At 40.6% G+C, this 21,644-nt stretch overlaps 1 protein-coding gene across 2 annotated transcripts in view; it reads right to left on the reverse strand.

Annotated features, from left to right (window-relative positions):
* The window catches only part of LOC145361738 (histone acetyltransferase p300-like), a 103,643-nt gene that overhangs the window by 40,651 nt on the left and 41,348 nt on the right, over nt 1-21,644 (reverse strand). For both annotated transcript variants that reach the window (XM_080217667.1, XM_080217666.1), the window contains exons 3-14: nt 20,250-20,426; nt 18,793-19,048; nt 18,238-18,351; nt 12,664-12,906; nt 12,224-12,329; nt 11,712-11,849; nt 8,331-8,452; nt 7,609-7,779; nt 5,266-5,343; nt 3,566-3,678; nt 2,510-2,668; nt 127-564 (exon numbers count right to left, since the gene is read on the reverse strand). In XM_080217667.1, coding sequence (XP_080073793.1) covers nt 127-564; nt 2,510-2,668; nt 3,566-3,678; nt 5,266-5,343; nt 7,609-7,779; nt 8,331-8,452; nt 11,712-11,849; nt 12,224-12,329; nt 12,664-12,906; nt 18,238-18,351; nt 18,793-19,048; nt 20,250-20,426 — 2,115 coding nt within the window. The remainder of the gene's footprint in view (nt 1-126; nt 565-2,509; nt 2,669-3,565; nt 3,679-5,265; nt 5,344-7,608; nt 7,780-8,330; nt 8,453-11,711; nt 11,850-12,223; nt 12,330-12,663; nt 12,907-18,237; nt 18,352-18,792; nt 19,049-20,249; nt 20,427-21,644) is intronic.

Consider the following 21,644-nt stretch of genomic DNA (forward strand, 5'->3'; position numbering starts at 1 on the left):
TAATTCACAGAATATTGCGAGGAGAATCAAGAAAAATAGAAAATAGAAACTTGAAAGATATTAAACAGAACGTCATTATCAAATAAATCTGTGTACACAATTAAAAACATTTTTCAATATACTCACCGGGGTACTAGGATGTTGAGGCTGTATTGGTGCTGTTGGTGTAGGGGTCGTAGGGGTTGTAGATTGCTGCTGTGTTGATGGCGGTGGTGGCTGCTGCTGCTCCCGCTCTCGCTGCTGCTTCTGCCCAGCTGTCACCTGAGGCTGTGGAGGAACTGGTGGGGGAGGAGGAAGCTGCTGCATTTGCGGTGGGGTCTGGACTTGAGAAGGGGGTGGCATTGTCTGGGACTGAGAGTTAGGTGATGGTGTCTGCTGCCGCTGTTGAGGAGGAATGCTTGGTGGCGTCTGATGAGGAGTGGGTGTGAGGCTTCTTGGCCCAGGGGATGGGGAATTCTGATGAAGTGGAGGCTGAGAAAGAGGTGGCGGGCAGTTGAACTGGGCACTCTGGGCTCCTGGCTGCATCGATGCAGAACTGTTTACAGGTAATGAGGAGTTTTGAGCCTAATAAGAGAAACATAAAATAGAACCATTAATACAGTACTCCTTTTTAAAACTAGTCAAGTTGAATACATTGGAGAACCATATAATCCATCCATGTTACTGTAACATATATTGGATGTAACTACACAATAGCATTCGGTTTTGTAGATTGCCGAAGTCAGTAGAAAGTAAGCTGAGACATATTTATGATCACTGTAACAAATAATGTAAATTCAAGTTGCAGATCAATGTCCACTAACAGAAAAAAGGTGCAGCTTTTGGAAAAACTACATTCACTTCAGTTCATAAGTGAAACTGCAGTCACTTGACAGGAAACGTGGCACTCGGGACTCGTAACAAAAAGTAAAAGAATGATCTAAAAATAAGCATACTATAAATTAGCTTTGCAAAAACAGCCTTTTTGACAGGTTGTATTTTTTAAAATTGACAGAACTGTAAAATTCTGAAGCCTGTGTGATTGGTCCCTCTATCCCATTAAGACTTTCCAATGCCTCTACCGTTTTATCAGGTACATGATCCAATCACCCTACCATAGTGAGTTAACAGTGGGGTCAATTAATATTAATTTCTTCAGTTCTTTTGTTGACAATCCATCCTTTGAGAATAAAGTTCAACAAAATAGTGACTTCTGATGCACCTGACTAGTACACCAGTCAGCTTCACTGGCCCATGTTGTGCACTAACAGTGGGAGAGAACACACAGCAGGCAGCACAGTGGCTCAGTGGTTAGCACTGCTGCCTCACAGTGCTAGGGGACCCAGGTTCAATTCCCAGCTTGGGTTGCTGTCTGTGTGGAGTTTGCATGTTCTCCCCATGTCTGCATGGGTTTCCTCCGGGTGCGTCGGTTTCCTCCCTCAGTTGGAAAGAGGTACTGGTTATGTGCATTAACCCAAACAGGTGCCATAGTGTGTCGACTAGGGGAATTTCATAGTAACTTCATTGCGGTGTTAATGTAAGCCTTACTTGTGATCAATAAATAATTGAACTTTATGAACATCCGGAGTAAGACACAGAGTGTGGGTTTCAGGAATTTGGAGCTGAGTGGGAATCTGGTGCAGAGGGGAAAGGATATTTTGGTGGGAGGGGGGAAAAAAGAGAAGGACGAGGACGAGGCAAGAGCAGGCTATTGAGCTGGATGATCAGCCATGCTCATAATGAATGGCGGAGCAGACTTTAACAGCTGCTTTTGTGACATGATCTTCCGCCTTATTTCTTTTTAGGTCCCCATCAATAAATTCTTAGTCTATTAGTGGGATTCAAGGTTTGGTTTGCGTGATGAACAGAGTATGCATCTGCCCCAATCTTCTGTCAGCCGCTGAATAAAACTAAACTACTTCAAAATAATTAAGCCATAAAATGTTGATTTTTATGGACTAGTACCCATTTGGTAAAATGGCTGCAATGGATGGTGTGCTGTAGCAAAATATAGACATTATACATGTTTATGAAATGGATTTGCCTTGATTTCTGACTGACAAGTTTACAGAACAATTAGACTTTAACCAGAGCAGTACTCATACTATCCTGGCATGAGTAATTCAATTTAGAATCATAGAATCCCTACAGTGCAGGAGGTCATTTGACCCATTGAGTCTGCACCAACACGATCCATCCCACCGAGGCCCCAGTCCCATAACCCCACATTTACCCTGCTACTCCCCCTGACACTAAGGGACAATGTAGCATGGCCAATCAACCTAACCAACTCATCTTTGGACCATGGGAGGAAACCAGAGCACCCAGAGGAAACCCACACAGACACAATGTTCAAACTCCAGATAGCTCTTTTCTTTATGTAAGAGCTTAAGATTCTGTTATTTGGAATCCTATTAGTGGCACGGTCTCAAATGTTTTGATACAGTACACAATATCTTGGATTCAGGCAAAGTTAAAAATTAACTCAGGCTGGACACAAAGGAGTTAGAAGAAAAAGACAAGTAAATACCGGAGACATGACTGGCTGGTTGCTGGCCTGCGTCATGGTGGTGCTGCCAGTGTTCATTCCAGGAGAGGATACAGGAAACTGATTCGGAGACAGGAATTGATTCTGGGCAGGATGCTGCACAGCCATAGGCTGCGCCATTCGGGAAGTTGCTAATCCCATCTATGTACGAAGAGAACACGTTGTAAGAAAGTGTACTACAAAAGTGTCACTATTTCTGAAAGTCTCTGGGTGCCTTTATAGGTTTAGAAATGATACAAAACGATGCTAATGATTAAAGATAGTACAGTGAAACTCTCTGCTAGGGCACTGCTGAGCAGCAGATCCACCATGCTCAGCCACTCGTTTCAGCCATACAGGAACCATTCTCCTCCACCATGCTTTCAGTTTCAAAGCATGGATTGGTAAAAGCCCGAAAGTAGATCACGACTTTGCCCTCTTCATTGGCTTAGAGCCAAACATGGGGAACATGAAAAGTTCTTTCAAAAACTTGTCTAATCCTCAAAATAAGCATTTTGTTCAACTGCTTACCACTGCAGTCACAGAATGAGGGAATTAAACATTTTTCCCAACTTGCAATTAATTTCGATAGGCAGTTTTTAATTTTGAGGCTAACAATGGCCAGCTTGAAGTCCCAATTATATATCTTACATATGAGATTAATGAATGAATAGTCAGTGTCAAGATTTATTCCTCTAAAAGGTGTGACCACAACATTGTGACATGAAAGAGAGATTGTGAGGATGTCAGGAGTGCCACCATTCCATCAAACACTATTTAAAATCAGAATCCAGTTTCTATTCAGACATTGTTCCTGGCATAGCATACACCCAAAGTTTAGTTTAAAAACTAGATCTGTGTAAAACCAGTTCAATCTAGCCAAGAACGGATTGGAAACACAACCTCAAATATCAAATAATTATCTGGTCCTTCACTGTTTGTGAGCAGTATGATACTCATGGCGTGCATTATTTGTGACAAAACCAGGTTGCTTATGAAACTGCTTCAATTTTGATGCTTTACTGGGAGTTGTGCTTATTGAGAAAGCATAAATTGTACCTGGTTCATAGGTCCTGTTTGGGTCAGCTGTCCAGGATGGGGTAGTGGAGGGTTTAAGCGTTGTCCCAGACCAGTTATCTGCATGCTACCCATCTGTGAAAACTGGTTCATTCCTGGATTGAGCAGAGTTGGGGAGGAAAAAAAAAAATCATTTAGTAGAAAATATCAAAACAGCTTTTCAAATCATCTAAAACCAACAGAAATGAAGTGTCTCTTTTATTAGCAGCCACTGAGATGCTTAGTTTCCAATTGGGGTTTCGAAACTCACACCGGGTGACATTCATACCCTAATTTTCAACATAGATGCATTAATCCGATACAGCACTTACAGTAGCTGCACCCAAAAGTAATATCTTACAATAGTTGACTATTCATTAACGTACTAAAAACAAAATATCTTCATAAAATATATATTTCAACGAGTCAGTGTGCTTTTGGTTTAATTCTCTGTCCGTAATTTCACATTTCTCATATTGCCATCACCATCCAATCACAATCAGTATTGCACCTGAATATCAGAACTCAATCTAGCCCAAATTACTCAAGTTTGAAAGCAGACGTTCATAGAATCCCTACAGTACAGAAGGAGGTCATTTGAGTTTGTACCTATCACAATCCCACCCAGGCCTGAATGCTGTAACCCTCATTTACCCTACTGATCCCCCCCTGACACTAGCGTCAATTTAGCATGGCCAAGCAACTTAACCTGCACATCTTTGGACTGTGGGAGGAAACAGGAGCATCCAAAGGAAACACAGGTTAGAACGTGCAAACTCCACAAATACAGTGAGCTGAGGCTGGAATTGAACCTGGGACCCTGGTGCTGAGAGGCAGCAGTGCTAACCAATGTGCCACTGTGCCGAATTCTATATTACCAAGGGCTTTTCCCAGCAACTCATAAGTCAGAATCATAAATCTGGTCATTTGTGTCTGGCACCAGAAAATGACCATGACAACTGCCAGATTCTCATAAGATGACTTAATATTAATGTTCTTTAAAGAGAACCTGTCAATGTGACTTTAGTCCCACACCATGTGGTTCCCCAAAGCAATAAATATAGCTCAAAGAATAAATATAAATGGCACATTACACTCCACTGAGATTCTAGTGCCCATAATACATTATGAACATCTCAGATTTACTGCGATAGTAGCTCATTTACCCAATAGTTCAGCACGTCAGAAAGTTGTGATTTATTTGTGTCCGGATTCTTGATGTGCACTGCATTTGATATTCACTAACAATTAGCTAATAAAGTAACTACTCAGACCCTCCTCCCTGGTGCTAATGCAAAAGTTGTTCTGCTCTATTACTCTGAACCCTAATACTGATGCCCACAACTCAAAGGTTTACAGAAGTTCTGGTCAGAACATAAAGAATTGGTGCCAAAGAGCCACCTCCATGGCCTTTTATAATGATTAAAGGCAACTAGTGCACCATTAGTAATGCCAATATCCAATCATACACCAGCCTGTTCAGGTTAACGGTTTTGCAAATCAGGTAACTGTATTCCAACTGCAGAAATGGGGACAGCAGCTGGAGGCATGAGTATCAGCAGAATATACTGATCACTGTACAATTAGTATGTTATTGGAGAGTGGCTGTTAGTTAGAAAACAGTTTGTGATTGGTAAAAGCAATGATTAATATAACTGGATTAGAATGTATATTTGTATAAGAATTTAAGAGTTGGATTTTACCACTTGGGTTCTGCATCCGGTTCATGATCTGGCTTGGCACATTTGGCCGCATAAGGGTTGGGTCAGAAAGCGGGCCATCTGAAATGCAACAAGACCAGGCTTAAACAAAACGCACATGCAGTATTTCAGAAAAGCAGGCAATTTCCTCTGCACCATCAAGGGACAGAGAATTATTGAAGCAAATCAACTAATCATTACTTCCCCAATTTTCATCTTTATTTCATAATTCTGAATATTGCAATACAGTAACTCTGAACATGCGTTCTCCAGGCTGCATTTTAACCAATTTCAACCTAGTTTTTCACAACTATGCAACAGGCGAAAATCATAGAATCCCTACAGTGCAGAAGGAGACCATTTGGCCCATCAAGTCTGCACTGACGACAATCCCACCCAGGCCATATCCCCTCAACCTCGTGTATTTACCTTGCTAGTCCCCCTAACACTAAGGGGCAATTTAGCATGGCCAATCAACATGACCAGCACATGTTTGGACTGTGGGAGGAAACCAGAGCACCTGGATGAAACCACGCTTTCTGTGTGCGAGTTGAGGATGTAAATGCTGACTAATTATTTAACTTTGGGGCTAACACATGAACACCACGTCCAGCTGTCACCTGACATTCAAACAAGCTCACTTTTTAGATGGGATCATTAGATAGCTTAGCCAACTGATTGTTTTTCCCTCTTAGCCTAGGGTGCCAAGGTCAAATGCAAAGTTCTAAATGCTACTGCAGCTGACACTAGCTTATCAATTCAGTGTTGGAATTAAACTTCGATGCCATCACCATTAGATTTTGCAAATTTAAGATAATTTTGTTAACTTATTGAACCTGTTACACACGTACCTAAATAAGTAAAAATATCCTGATGGGTATACTTGTAGCAAGTTGCAATGTGAATTATCAGTATATGTAGATACAAATTTAATATGCTCTCTGGGTCATCAAGGCTCTATAAGTCAGCTGATTCATTACTGTTCCTCAGTTAAGTTGTAGTACTTGAATAAAGAAAGGAAAACTCCACATTAAAGCCCTTGGTGCACTTGCTGAAGACAACACGTACAAATGTTTCGTTATTCATGACTGTTACCCATGCCCCCGTTCACATCAAGCTTCTAGGTGTCCAGATCACCAAAAACCTTCCCTGGTTCCCCCATGCTAATGCTATAGTTAAGAAAGCCCACCAACTTCTCTACTTTCTCAGGAGGCTAAGGAAATTTGGCATGTCCGCTACAACTCTCACCAACTTTTATAGATGCACCATTTCTAGTTGTATCACAGCTTTGGTATGGCTCCTGTTCTGTCCAAGACTGCAAGAAACTACAAAGGATTGTGAACGAAGCCCAGTCCCTCACAAAAACTGCCACCCATCCATTCACTCTATCTACATTTCCCATTGCCTCGGAGAAGCAGCCAGAATCATCAAGGACTCAATGCATCGCAGACATACTCTCTTCCATCTTCTTCCGTCAGGAAAAAGATACAAAAGTCTCAGGTCATGTACCAACAGACTCAAGAACAGCTTCTTCCCTGCTGCCATCAGACTTCTGAATGGATCTACTTTGTGTTAAGTTGACCTTTCTCTGCATGAGCTATGTCTGTAACACTAGGTTCTGCACCTTCTCCTTTCCTTCTCTATGAACAATATGCTTTGTCTGTATAGCATGCAGGAAACAATACTTTTCACTATATGCTAATACATGTGACAATAATAAATCAAATTAAAAACTATATTACTTCACTAAATCAGGCTAGACGTAACAGTAATGGCGTTATGAATGCACCAAGGAGTATGGAGCAGACAAAGCACCTTGGTTACAATTAAAATTTGTCTTCTGAAAGTCCTTGTGTGGCCAGTGACAATGTATGGCTGTGAAAGCTGGACCATCAAGAAGAGTGATGAGGCTCGAATAAGAATATTTGAAATGAAACGACATACATGATATAGTGTATGTGTTACGGACAGCCAAGCGGACAAATTACTGCATGCTCAAGAAAGCTGGTGTTAACAGGAACTTTCTTGAAGCACTGATATCAAAGGAGGTCATGTATTTTGGACAACTGAAGTGAACTGGAGGGGAATGTTTGGAAAAAGTAGTAATGCAAAGTAAAATACCTAGAAAATATGCACAAGACAGACCCAAGATGGCATGAATGTATAATGTCAGAATATAGCCTAGCCTCTGTGGAACAGGCAGTGAAGGCAGCAAGAGACAGAAATCAGCAGATAAGGCTTGGTTAGTGTGATCAACCCTCGGAATGAAGACAGATGAAAGATGACACTTAGAAATTTTAAAACGTTAAGTACTAACAAGTACAACAACCAAAAAAAGTTTCTTACTTGGAGGGAGTCCACCCTGCAGTTGAGCCAAGTTTGGGGGTTGGGTTGCTCCTGTAGGTAACATACCACTTTGGTTTGGCATCACACCCTGCTTCTGAAGCCTGGTGCGACGCTTCTCCTCCAGTTCCTTCTGAATCTTGTAGATCTTCTCAGCCAGCAGATGGTAGTACTCTGCCTGTATTTTGAAAAAAAATTGAGAAAGTTGATTTAAAAAAAATGATGCAAGGTGACAAGATCTGATGAAAACAAGTGAAAGCCCAGTGATGCAAGGTGGAAGAGGTTGTCATTCTGTGCAAAAAAATCCAACCGATAGCAAATAAACATGCAAATGAGCAATTCCTTGCTTGCTAGTAATGGAACCTAATTCTAGGTGGCCCAAACTGTTTCCATTATTTCTTCAACAACTCCCATTTAAACTGTCCTGTAAATATTGTCATAGCATTGCTACCAATTTGACACTCAATTGGGCTGTCATGTGGTTGAATCAAATGAGTATTCAGCTTGGCTGTGCAATTTTGATAGAATTCTGAAAGGATGAGAGTATCTATTGGTAGTTACTGTGTTATTTAACCTACTTCACCAAACTATGCAGATCATTTTTGATGAATAATTATGCAGCAAGCACATCTCTTCTTACATCTATCTGGTCTCAGTGAAAAGCAAATCAATCCCAACTTATCCCAAGGTCAAATTGTGCCATGACTGAAACATTAAATTTGAACTTGCCCTGCTGTTGGCAGACTCATACATGTCTCCTTCCACCTTTCGTGCGTAAGCCACCAGGTTTTCCATCCGCCTGTCTTTTAATGCTGCTGGGTCAGGTGTTGGGAATATGGCTTGAACTCTGTATAGAGGGAACCAAACGTTACAAAATATTCAATTGTGCAAGAAGCTGAAATAATAAAATGATCTTTGAACTGAACAATTAAAATCACAGCACAAATCTTCAACTCAAAATGGCAGGCACCTTAAAATGGCAGTTCCAAAATCAAATAGCCCAACATTTACAATTTATTTTATTAAGTTAAGCCTATAATCTTTTTGGTCAGATGAATTTATCAAAGTCAATCAGTAGTCATTGAAACATGCAGCAGCATTGCACGTGTTAATCATAAAGCACGGTGCTACATTCAGAGTACATAAATCTATGGCATTGCGTATATTCAGCTCAACACAAGAAAATTTGTTTTTTTAAACTTTATTCATTAGTGTCACAAGTAATCTTACATTCACACTGCAATAAAATTACTGTGAAAATCCCCTAGTTGCCACATTCCGGCATCCATTTGGGTACACAGAGAATTTAGCACGGCCAACACATCTAATCAGTATGACCTTCAGACTACATTCTATCACTTACTTTTGTGACAAGTGTATTTAGTGAAACTAGTATCGACATGCTGTGCTTGAAGTCATTAGGTTACATTTTAGCTTCATTTAAAGCAATTTTTAAAAGCGACATCGCGGCCTTTTGGCTAAGAGGCAAATGAGATCAAGCCTTGGAAGAGGAGCCATGCCTACTCCAATCAGCTTGGATCATGTAGATCAAGCCCAAGACAGGTGGTGAGAGCCCTGTCTTGTCAGCTTGGATTGGGAATTGAGACTCTGAATTGGACTTGATTTGAATGGATTAGAACGAAAACAAAAAAAATTAAAAACTTGTACTATAAATCTTAGTGTCAATATTTTCCTCAAAGGAGTACTATATTTCGATCATGTATATCAATGAGTAGCAGCAATCTGGCAGAAACAAAACAACTGGCACCAATAAAAATGTTTCTTTAATAACAACCTAATATTTGCCTATGAAGAATAAATGTTTTGTCATTGATTGCTCAGAACTTTTAATACAAGATGATAGTATTTAGGAAGCAGGATGTACAGCAGTAATTGTAGACAATTTAGGAAATCTGTTAAGGGACAATGCATGATGCCAATCAATTAAGAGGAGGACATTCAGCTCATCGTGCCATTTCTGATTTTTCGGTAGAGTTATCCCATTAGCCCCACTCTCCTGTTCTTGCTGCACAGCTGTGTATAATTTTTCCCTTCCGGTGTTTTTTTTGAAAGCTACTAGTGAATCTGTTTCCACCACCCTTTCAGGCAGCGCATTCCAGATCACCATAACTCTCTGTACCATTTTTCAAAAATGCTACCTTCTTCATTTGCAAATCAACTTAAATCTGTCCCTTCTGCTAAAGGCATTACTCCCACAGGAAACAGTCATTCTTTCCTACCAAATCACACACAAATTTGAACACCTTTATTAAATTTCCTCTGAACTGTCTCTGCTCCAAGGAAAACAACCTTCCTTTTTCTAGTGTTTCATGTAATTGAAAGCCCTCTGCCTTAGTATGATTCTACTAAGTCTCTTCTACATCCTTCCTGAGACTGTAACATTGTTCTGAACGCATGTTCAGAACGGAACACAACACTGCAGCCGAGTTTGAACCATTATTTTGCGAAAAGTTTAATTAGAGAGCACCAATAGAAGATAGTCACCAAGTCGTCCAATAAGGAATTCAGAAGAAACTTCCTTACCCAAAGAGTGGCGAGGTGTGTGGAACTCTAATACAGGGACAGACTGAAGAAAATAGTAAGAAGGAAAATAGGGAGAAGTTGATTATGAAGATAGATTTAAATGAGGAAAGAGAGGAAGCTCGAGTGGAACATAAATGCTAACATGGCATGCTTAGACCAAATGGCCTGTTTTGCTGTCATATATCCAATATCATAATCTTCTTGCTTTAGTACTTTAATTAAAATATAATAATAAAAGAACCATAGTCCCAGATGACCATAGATTGGTGGTGATTTAACCCAAGGATCACCAAATCTCAGGCAAGGAGAAAAGATGAAGGATGCAGGGCTTTTATGAATAACCTCAACCAGTATGGGAATTGAACGCATGCTATTGACATCGTTCTGCATCACAAACCAGCCATGAAGCCAACACTTCTCTCTATTCCTTTAATAATGAAATATATGGAATCCTTGGCTTTAACAGCATTGTTGATTCATCCTGCCATTTTGTGTACATGGAGCCCAAAATCTCTCTGCCATTGTGTGTACGTGGACCCCAAAATCTCTCCGCCATTGTGTGTACGTGGACCCCAAAATCTCTCCATATGCATCACTTCACACTCCTACATCTCAGTCTGCTGCAATCCTCTTTAATGTTCACTGCTCTTCTGACTAGTATTTATCACTTGCGCTATTTTTAAAGAACCCTAGTGACTGAACAGTTTGTCATTATGCTGCCGAGGAAAAAGCTGGAGGCTAATATTGGGAGGTGCGTGAAAATTATTTAAGTGTGGAATGCACACAATGGAGACAAGGCACAGTACATATTACTGATGTTGGTGTGCAACAATTGAGGTTGTAAATGGGGTAAGATGCCTCATCTAGTTATTCACAAGTTTAAAAACTGAATATTTACATGCAATAAATTTGTCATCCTAACAATGTTGTACTAGGCTGCGCATAATGCAAAATTTCACTCAGATTAAGTTATTTAGTTGTTATAAGTTATAAAATTGATTAAACTGGTAGGAGCAAAAGGAAATTCAAGTCCAAGGATTATACCTTGTGAATAGCTTTTGAGATTCCTGAGGTCTAAAAAGTATCACTTGCATGTAAGTGTTACCACTATAGCAATAACTACTGGAAATAGTGAAGACTCCCTCAACTAGCTAAAGCAGTGTGCAGTGGAGTTCGATGAAACCTGTCTGTGATATTAGATAATCTCTGGGTGTTTGGCCCAAATATTGGAAAAGTAAGCCAGAATTATGATCCTGATCATTTTCATAAGGCTTCAGCTGGAGTTATGCGTATCTGGGTGCTGGCTGAACACAGGGTTGGGGCTCGGCTGGAATACTCTTCACAATCAGAGAGGTTGCTATGCTGTGGAAGCAAGATACAAAAAGCTGACCTAATTTGAAACTCATCAGGAGGAGAAAACTGGAAATAAAGAAAATAAATGGCTATTTAAGAGAATAATAAAATTGTATACATTAGGTCACAAAAACATCCCAATCACCCCGAGACTAGCATGAACAAATCTAGGACCTCTATCACAAATGCACATACAACCGATCACTCACAGTTTGTGAACAAGGTGATTGCGTAGGTCCTGAGTGACGTCTTCATGCCATGATTTTCGAATGCCAGTACTTGAGGGGGGCGTTGCTGTTGGCACTGCATTGATATTACTGACACTCGTGCCATCACTTAGCATTGGGCTGAAATAATTAGAAGATGGTGTGAGTAACATCATTTGTTGGAAATGTAAATGAGCAAAGCTGCAAAGAACCATCTCTTGGCCCTCATTATTTCCCACTTAAGGTTTGGAATCATTTTGTATTTAACGAGGGAGCACAGATGTGACCACACACTTTTGTAAAATACTTTTGTATTTCGCTGTCAGGCTATACTAGATGCCTGAACTCCAGCAGAACTACTCAGCTTGGTCACAGGGAAAAAAAGATAATTCACCGTCTGGTTGGCCAGCCACCCTGGCATCCACATTTAGGCTTATATTTTTATGATACTCAGAAAATGGCACAAGAAAAACATGAAACTGGAAATGATAAGGGAGAATGAATCCCAGACTTACTTAGCCAAGGTCATGGATGATATCATAGCATCATGTAGTAAGCTGGACTGCTGGTTGGGGGCCTGCACGCCAACATTACTTCCATTTACACCCATTTGGCTGGAACCTGTAAAGCCAAACAGAATCGTTAGAATTCTTAAAACATTCTCAGCTGGTGAATATCTGATTGGATCACAACCACATACTAATCCCCAGCAAAATGGTCATTAACAATCAGCTAACAGGATGTTCAAATGAAAAATGCTAAGTTGTTGTGGGCTTTTGATAAGGCTATTATTGAAAGGAGGGGGTAAAAATTTTGCTTATTTGATACAAAAATACCTGTAACTAGATGGGTGCTAATTTAACTATACATCTACAAACAGGATGAGAATTGAGAATTGCACAACCACGCTGAGAATGGGTAAGCTCTATTTATCTTGCCTGCCGTTTTTACTTACCCATAGCATTCATAGGCCGCAGAGATTGATGCCCCTGTGAAGACTGAGACGATTGCTGGTTCTGCATCTGAGGTTGAGGCTGCATCTGGTTACCCTGATACGTGAGTCCAAGTGCTGCATAGGCTCTCTCTATAGAACTCGGGTCTATCTGACTGGTAGTGTTTAAACTTGGCGTGTTCTGTTGTCCAACTCCTACTGACCCTAACGAGTTTCCTAATCCTACAGCTGCTCCAGCTAGTAATGCTGTGGAAAGGTGAAACAAACATTACAAGTCAGTTCAATTCTGCATTCAAAAACAATATCCTTTCCCTAGAAATGGCCAAGTTCTTAGTGCCAAATGAATTTAAATTAGGGCTGAGGGGAAGAGGAGAAGCAGTAGGATGGTATTAATGTGAAGACAAGCAAGGGTAGGACCTTGTGGAACAGTGTTAATGTTTAGTAGCTACCCTGGCTGGTAATTTTAAAGCCAGCACTTCCTGTAATTGAAGCTGTTTTCAAAAAGGCAGAAACGAATTAACGTTCAGTAAATTTCAGTATGACCAGCATTTGTTTATTTTATAGACTTGATATGGTCTGGTTAAAATGCATTCATAGGCTGCAGAGATTGATGCCCCTGTGAAAACTGAGACGATTGCCGGTTCTGCATCTAAGGTTGAGGCTGCATCTGGTTATCCTGATACGTGAATCCAAGTGCTGCATAGGCTCTCTGACTGGTAGTGTTTAAACTTGGCTGTTCTGTTGTCCAACCCCTATATAGAGATTATAGAGGGTTCTACTCAGAGAGGAGGAGATTATACAGGGATTTGCTCAGAGAGAGGTGAGCTTATCGAGGGGTTTGCGCAGAGAGAGAGACGGGAGATTATAGAGGGGTTTCCTTTCAAAGCAAAAGGCATGAAATCAAGAAATTTGGAATTACATAAAGTCTTACTTATGAATGAACTGTCTGTTTAGTCACCTGTTTATTAATTCTGTTGCTGATATCGCTAACGTTAACGATAAAATTTTTGTCTGCTAGTAAGTAGTCCCAGGTCAGTGTCTAAAGCCAACACAGTCACAATGGGCTGAACAGCCACTTTCTGTGAGTTTTATGATAACATCTGTTTCTAAATCAGGTGTTGCTGATCTTCATAAAGCCACCTTGCAGAAACTGATCAACAAGAGTTTAAAAGGTTATGGGGGGCTGGGGGGACAGCAGGAGGATGGGGTTGATCAGCCACAATTTTATTGAACGGTAGAGCAGGCTCGAGGGACCGAGTGGCCTGCTTTTGCTTTAACTCATATTTGTATACTGGCTCCACCTTGCTACCTTTCTTAACAACACACGTCACCCTGACCTGATCCAAGCCTGAAGTAGTTCCCTCTAGCTTACCTCAGTTTTTGGACACATCGTGCTCACATGCCACAAAGTCTCCACCCCAGGATTATCTGCTCCAACCTGGCTTCATGGAGTCTTTCAGTCTCCTCTAATTGCGCACATGCTTTTCCCTTCCTTCACGACACCTGGCCAGTACCTCAAAGACTCTAGCCAGAGTTGAATTATAAAATGACCGTGTAACACTTCCACTGTTTTCTCAGGATTTGCAGGAAATGTCTATTACTTAAGTCAAATACCAGCATAATTAAGGACCCCACATGTCCCGGACATTCTCTCATCCTCCTTTTCGTTGGGAAAAAGATACAAAAAGTCAGGTCACGTACCAACCAACTTGAGAATAGCTTCTTCCTTGCTGTCATACTTTTGAATAGATCTACCTCGCACAAAGTTGATCTTTCTCTACACTCAAGCTGTGACTGTAACACTACATTCTGCACTTTCCTTTCCTTCTCTATAAACAGTCCGTTTAGCACATAAGAAACAATACTTTTCACTGTATGCTTATAGATGTGACAATAATAAATCAAATTAATGAGAGGTTATCCGCTTTGGTAGCAACAACAGCAAGATAGATTATTACTTGAATGAGGGTAAATTGAGAGAGGTGGATACTCAACGAGACCCTGGTGTCCCTGTGCATCAGTCGCTGCAAGTAAGCATACAGGTAAAGCAGGCAGTAAAGAAGGAAAATGGTTATGTTGACCTTCATAGCGAGAGGATTCGAGTATAAGGATAGGGATGTTTTGCTGCAATTGTACAGGGTGTTGGTGAGGCCACACCTGGAGTATTGTGTGCAGTTTTGGTGTCCTTATCTGAGGAAGAACATCCTTGCTATAGAGGGAGTACAGCAAAGGTTTACCAGATGGCAGATCTGTCATATAAAGACAGCCTAAAGTGGTTAGTATTATATTCACTGCAGTTTAGAAGAGTGAGAGGGGATCTCATAGAAACTAATAAAATTCTAACCTTTCAGAACTGAGGTGAGGGGAAATTTCTTCAAGCAGAGTGCTGAATGTGTGGAATGCACTACCACAGAATGCCGCTGAAGCCAAAACATGGTCTGATTTCAAGATGAAATTAGATATAGCTCTTGTGGCTAAAGGGATTTAGGACTGTGGCAGGAAGCTGGCAGGAGAATCAGGATATTGAATTTGATGATCAGCCATGATCAAGATGAATGGCCGGGCAAGCTGGAAAGGCTGAATGGTCTACTCCTGCTTCTACTTTCTATGCAAGTCACAACGCTCACCAATAAAATTGTTGAAAGTTCCTTTTATTAAGCTGAGGAAAGAACTAAAGACATAATCTGCATGGCATCTTTGCCCACCCTGATACATTCCCCTTTAACTTGCAGCATCCTTTTACTGCTGCGACCATCACACCAGGTATTGAAACTTTCCTGATCTCACCACCATTTCTCTTGCTCCTTTTTCCCAACTACTCAGTAACAACTCCATTTCTAACTATGATCCAGAAACAAATTTTATGCTAAGACACTGACTTCAGAACTCTTAAAAATGGTAAACACTAAACACTTAGTTTCTAAAGCCACAACCATGCTGCATCACTCTAAGCAGTACTTTAACCTTCTCCTACGGTACAACCCATCACTGTCACCTCCCAGGATTGCCACATTCAATAACCCACCTTACACAGTGCCACCAGATTCCAGCTTATCGACACATCAAGGTGACCCTCCCACCACTTTCATAGTCCCAATCTTCTACCCTGACACCTGGACATCCATCTGCCCTTCCTTCACACCAATATCCACTGCACATTACTGTTTTACTCCTGAGACCATCCTTGACACAGTTTTAGACCTGCATCCACACATCCTCCTCTTTGACAGCTCTTGAGTACCTCAAACCTAAAGCATCTCATTTCTCTGGATTTCAAAAAAAAGACAGACTAGAATTAAATACAACTTTACAATTTCCAACATAATACAGACACAACCACATTACCTGACCCTTAAAATATCAGTAATACCCCGTAAGATCTGTAATATTTATGCCACAGTGGTTAGCATAGCTGCCCCTCCGCACCAGGAGCCCAGGCTTGATTCCCGACTTAAGTCACATGTGAAATATGCACATTCCTCCTGTGTCTGCCTGGATTTTCTCTCGATGCTCCAGTTTCCTCCCACAGTCCGAAAGACATGTTAGTTACGTGCATTCGCTATGCTAAATTCTCCCCCAATGTACCCGAACAGGCACCGGAGTGTGGCAACTGGGGGATTTTCACAGTAACTTCATTGTAGTGTTAATGTATGCCTACTTGTGACACTAAGATATAAACTTCTAATATTTCAAACTGATCATAAATTATACACAGCACACCATAAAATGAAATTTTTTTTGACTGTACTGAGGAACACACAAATCTATCGTAATACTGATAGACTGCATTGATGATACAAGTCAAGTAATATAAACAGTTTATTTCTTGTTAAATGGAACTGTTTAAAATTTCAGGTTTAGTCTGCCAGCAGCAGGTGTGCCTGGAAAACATTTAGCTCCAGGCCGTGAAAGCAAGTTAACTCGTTTTCAACTTGGAATGTGTTACTTAGACAGAGCTAATGGACGTGTGTGTACAAGTTGTTCCCCTGGGATTTCTGATTGAAGCTGATTGACAGTGTCATGTGATTGATTGTGTGCAGAAAGCTTTTGCAGTCTGAGGTTGCGGCTCTGAAGTCAGAAGCACATGCAGGTGTTTCCTGAAAATTCACTCTCTCCACAAAATCTCTCTGAAAGCTTCAAGATTGTTAACACAATTTATGGCAAGTTAATGCATGGCTGCTGACCTTATTTAAAGTAGCATTTAAGTCTGTAAGAGGAATGTTGCTTATTTGGAACCGAAACAGTGAGAAACTAAGTAGTAAAGTTTAATCCTTCCAATTTTAAAAACTGTTCAACCATTAATAGTTAAGCTGCTTCATTGGTTTGTTACTTTTAAATCTTGTTATTAAATGAAGTTTGCTTTACTATAAAAGATCCTTAATTTGTCAGTGGAACCACTCCTGGAAAATAGTATCATTTCCTCACATTTATACTTAACAGACTGATTGTTGGGGTCTAGTCTGGCATCGTAATATACCTTGGGGTTATGATCCAGCACCCCAACAATGCAATCTTATCAGCAAATCATCTACTGTACATGAATTGAACCAGCTGTGGAAACAACAAAATAAGAAATGAAACTAAATCTGTAAAAGGCTGGTTACTCCTAAACTAAAGCCCAAGACAAGTATTTTTCAATCTGTACTGTTCCATCACCACCAATTGACAGAGATCCATTTATTTAAAAATTGAGACTGTGGCCTTGAAGTAACAAGGTTCACTTTAGCATAATATTACGCACACTCCACGGTAACGTACACCTGCCTTTACAAAATAGATCTGGCTTACTGAGCATATTGGCACGCGAAATCCACTTTTTACTCGCCCTGCCCTGCAGTTTGTACCAAGTTTCCCAGAAACAAAGTTTAATGAAGCGTTCCTCCAAAGTCATGAAAAATCACATTTTTTTTCAGAATTATTCTTCATTATTTACTGAAAAGCAATCTAAAGCATAACGGTCATTTTCTGACTGTGAAGCCATAAAAACAAAATCAAACTGTCAGCAGTTTGTCATTTGGCATGTCAGCTACGACCCTCACCAACTTTTACAGATACATCAGAGTATTCTTTCTGGTTGTATCACAGCTTGGTATAGCTCCTGCTCTGCCTAAGACCGCAAGAAACTACAAATTGTTGTCAATGTAGCCCAATCCATCACGCAAACCAGCCTCCCATCCACTGGCTCTGTCTACACTTCCCGCTGCCTCAGCAAAGCAGCCAGCATAATCAAGCACCCATGCAACCCGGACATTCTCTCTTCCACCTTCTTTTGTCGGGGAAAAGATACAAAGTCTGAGGTCACATACCAACTGACTCGAGAACAACAACTTCTCCGCTGCTGTCTGACTTTTGAATGGACCTACCTCGCATTAAGGTGACTTTTCTCTGTACCCTAGCTATGCCTGTAACACTACATTCTGCACTCTCTCGTGTCCTCCTCTATGAACGGTAGATTTTTGTCCGAATAGCGCGCAAGAAACAGTACTTTTCAGTGTATGTTAATACATGCGACAATAACAAAGCAAATCAGATCTATATTTAAGAAATAAAGCAGGCTTTGAAGGTAGGAATACTTACATTGCTGGTTACGCTTGTCCCCAGCATTTTTTAAAGGGAGACAGACAGGACAGTCATGCCTTGTGCAATTCTTCCAGTGGGAGATGATCTGACGCGATGAAGCACAGTGTGCAACTGTAAAGAATCAACGACAAAAAAGTGAAGACAAAAAACAAAGCCATCAGAAAATACAACCAAGTCAGAACTCCACATTGAGAAATAAATTAAAAGTTCAGAGCTCTAATTTTAGCACCACAGCCTAAATCATCACAGGAGTTCCACTTTCTTTTGCATTAGATGGTATTGACAAGATGTAACCGGGTCTAACAGGTCAAATGCAATAGCAGCTTTTTTTAAAAACAAATTTGACCCTGGAAACTTCCATAAGCACATAACTTTCTCCCATTGATACATGATGATGATGGCAACAGAAATGCTTTAAAGCGTATTCCATTTTACTGTGAAATTAAATGTCAAAGGAATTCAAGACTCTTTCAAATCACTGAGTATAAGAAATCCTATGCAACTCAAATGCTTGTATCAAATACTGATGATACTAGTTCAGTCCATACTCACCCTGACAGGATTTGCCAGCCTGACAGTGAGTCATATGATTCAGGACATTCTTCATGGTTCGGCAGTGTGGCAAGTTGCAGGGTCGTACCTCACCATTTGCTTGCTCCCGACGCTGGCATTTGTGTGCATGCAGGAGCAGAACTAGTTGTTGCTGGATGAGTTTTCGTTTTTCTGGATCTGCTGTGGGGGCAGAACCCATTCCTTGCCCTGGGGGCTGCCCTATTCCTCCCTGCTGCACCGGAGAAGACTGCTGTGGCTTCGGAAGAGAAAGAACCGGTATTTATATAACACCATCATCATCAGAACGCCCAGAGTGTTTTACAACCAATGCAGTCAATGTTGCATTATAGAACATGGCAGCCAAACTGCGCACACTAAGGTGCCACAAACAGCAATGAAATCACCATCAGGTAATCTATATTTAGCAATGTGGACAGAGGATTAAGCATTCTTCATACCATGCTCTTCATCAAGCCATGGCATGTTTTATGTCCAACTAAGAGGACAACTGAGGTCTCAGATTAGCTTCTCATTTGATAGCACCTCCAATAATGCAGCACCCCTGCATCACTGTTACTAGCACTGCTGCTTCATAGTGCCAGGGACGGAGGTTCGATTCCCAGCTTGGGTGACTGACTGTGCAGAGTCTGCACATTCTCCCGATATCTGTGTGGGTTTCCTCCAGTTTCTTCGCACAGTCCAAAAGACATGCTGGTTAGATGCATTGGCCATCCTAAATTCACCCTCAGTGTACCTGAACAGGCGTCAGAGTGTGGTGACTAGAGGATTTTCACAGTCACTTCATTCTGTTAATGTAAGCCTGCCTGACACAATAAATAAACTTAAACACGGCACTGAAATGACAACCTATTATGGGATCACATCTCTAGAACGATCCAAGTGAAAAATCTACCATGGAGTCAAAACTACCACCTAAAAAGAAATGGGCACAATTCAGCACATCAAATCAAATAGGGACATTTATAAATTACATATTTTCTTCAGTGCTTCTGTTGAAGCCCTGGTGGTGGGTTTCCCTCATTATTTTAACAGTAACCACTGGTTATCATCTCTTACAAACATCCCTTTCCTTTTAAATATTTGTCCTCTTTCAAGGTTCCTGTTAATGTTCAACACGTGTAGATAGGTGGAGTATGCTCTATAACCAGCATAACTCTGGAACTGGCCTGATGGTGGCATGTGAAGATTTAACACAAGGTAATATGTGAAGCTGGACAACTTTTGATTATTCTTCAAACTTCTGTTGGTATTCACTAAACACGAATATAGGAAACATAGGCACAACCTGTCCCTTAACAATGGACAATCTTGAAAGTTACTGTTTTGGCATTCACTTCCTTCCAAGTTTTAATGTTATAGCCTGAGATTAACATCGAGTTCAACAAGGCAGGAAATTAGGAAGTGTGATATTCGAGTTAGGTGAAGCTCGTACTTACCAGGTTTGGCATTCCAGCACCACCTGCAGGTTTCTTGTCCATTGTAAACGGAGGCAGACTGTTCCCTAAGCCACCCTTGTTTTGCATCTGCTGCCCAAGTCCGCTGGTGCCCAGTGTCTGACCAGTGTTCTGTCCATAGGGCTGTCCGTAAGGATTCGGGGTTCCCATCATTCCCATCTATTAGTTTAAAAAAAATTAACAACTTTTGACACTCAACAAGACAATTGAGAAATTTACCTTGATCTCTTCGCTCTATATTCAACTTAGGTAGAGGGAAGCCAATACATTTAGAAGAGAGACTACTTTAAGTAAAAATGTTTTCAAAACCATAACCCCTAAAAAGTTACCATTACAAAATGTTTGGGAAACCAAGAAAGGAGATGGTTGTCTGACCAACAGTAATTTTAAAGTAATAAATAGTAACAGGTGTAATGCTGTAAACTTCAAGGACAGGATTGTTTTATGTGGTGATCAAGGTGTGCAGAAAATGTCAGTTCAAATTGGTTTAGGACATTAGGAGTAAAATTAAAGCAATACTATAAGTGTTTTTCCTCATGAAATGAAGATCAACCATGGTTCATAAGGGCCTCCAGTGGCAGAAATCAAATACTACATTATAATGCAACACAAATCCTTGTATTCTACAATGAATAGTCCAAGGCTTGAACATTGAGAAAGCCTGTCTTGGTTAGCAACCCTACGGATGAATTTTCCAACCTTGTTTCATCTCACTGTTTTCAGTTTCAAAACACAATTAGTTCTGGGGAACAAAGCTTGTTTACTAATCTGAGGAACTACATCAAACATGTTACCCAAAATATTCTTATGGTTAGAAGTAGAGAAAAATCTCATTCTAAATTTGACTCAACAATATGCTTTAACATCAATAAAGAACACCCTTCTTGCTGCAGATTCACTCAGTTTCTTCTCAAGCAGCATCTTGGTAAGAGTTAATAAAACAGTAAGCTTGTTTTATTATAGGTGGGACGTGTGTCTGCTGCAATTCCATGTTCGATGGATCACTGAGCTGAAGCTAGCCAAAATTTCACATAATACTCCTACAGTAACAGCCAAAATAAAATGGAGAGCCTGGCAGAAAGAATTGCTAGCAGCAGCGATTTACCTTTACCACTGGAAGCATTTCACCTCAGAAGACAGTGTAGAACTGGCAGGTGGGGAAAAAACAAATTGCTGCAGTTACTGCACCTACCTACTTTGCTAACTCTAGGCACCACACAGTGCTGCAACATAAATGAGTTATCAGTGCATCCCAAGCATCACTGTGTCTCATTAAAGCATGCAGGGATCATATTTAAGTGTATAACTCAAATACAATGAACAAGTGTTAGCCACACTTGTGGATCTCAGTTTTAAAAATTGTTTGTAATCTATGCT

This window comes from Carcharhinus amblyrhynchos, chromosome 35 (assembly GCF_965287045.1).
Source record: "Carcharhinus amblyrhynchos chromosome 35, sCarAmb.v2.hapA, whole genome shotgun sequence".
Lineage (NCBI taxonomy): Eukaryota > Metazoa > Chordata > Chondrichthyes > Carcharhiniformes > Carcharhinidae > Carcharhinus > Carcharhinus amblyrhynchos.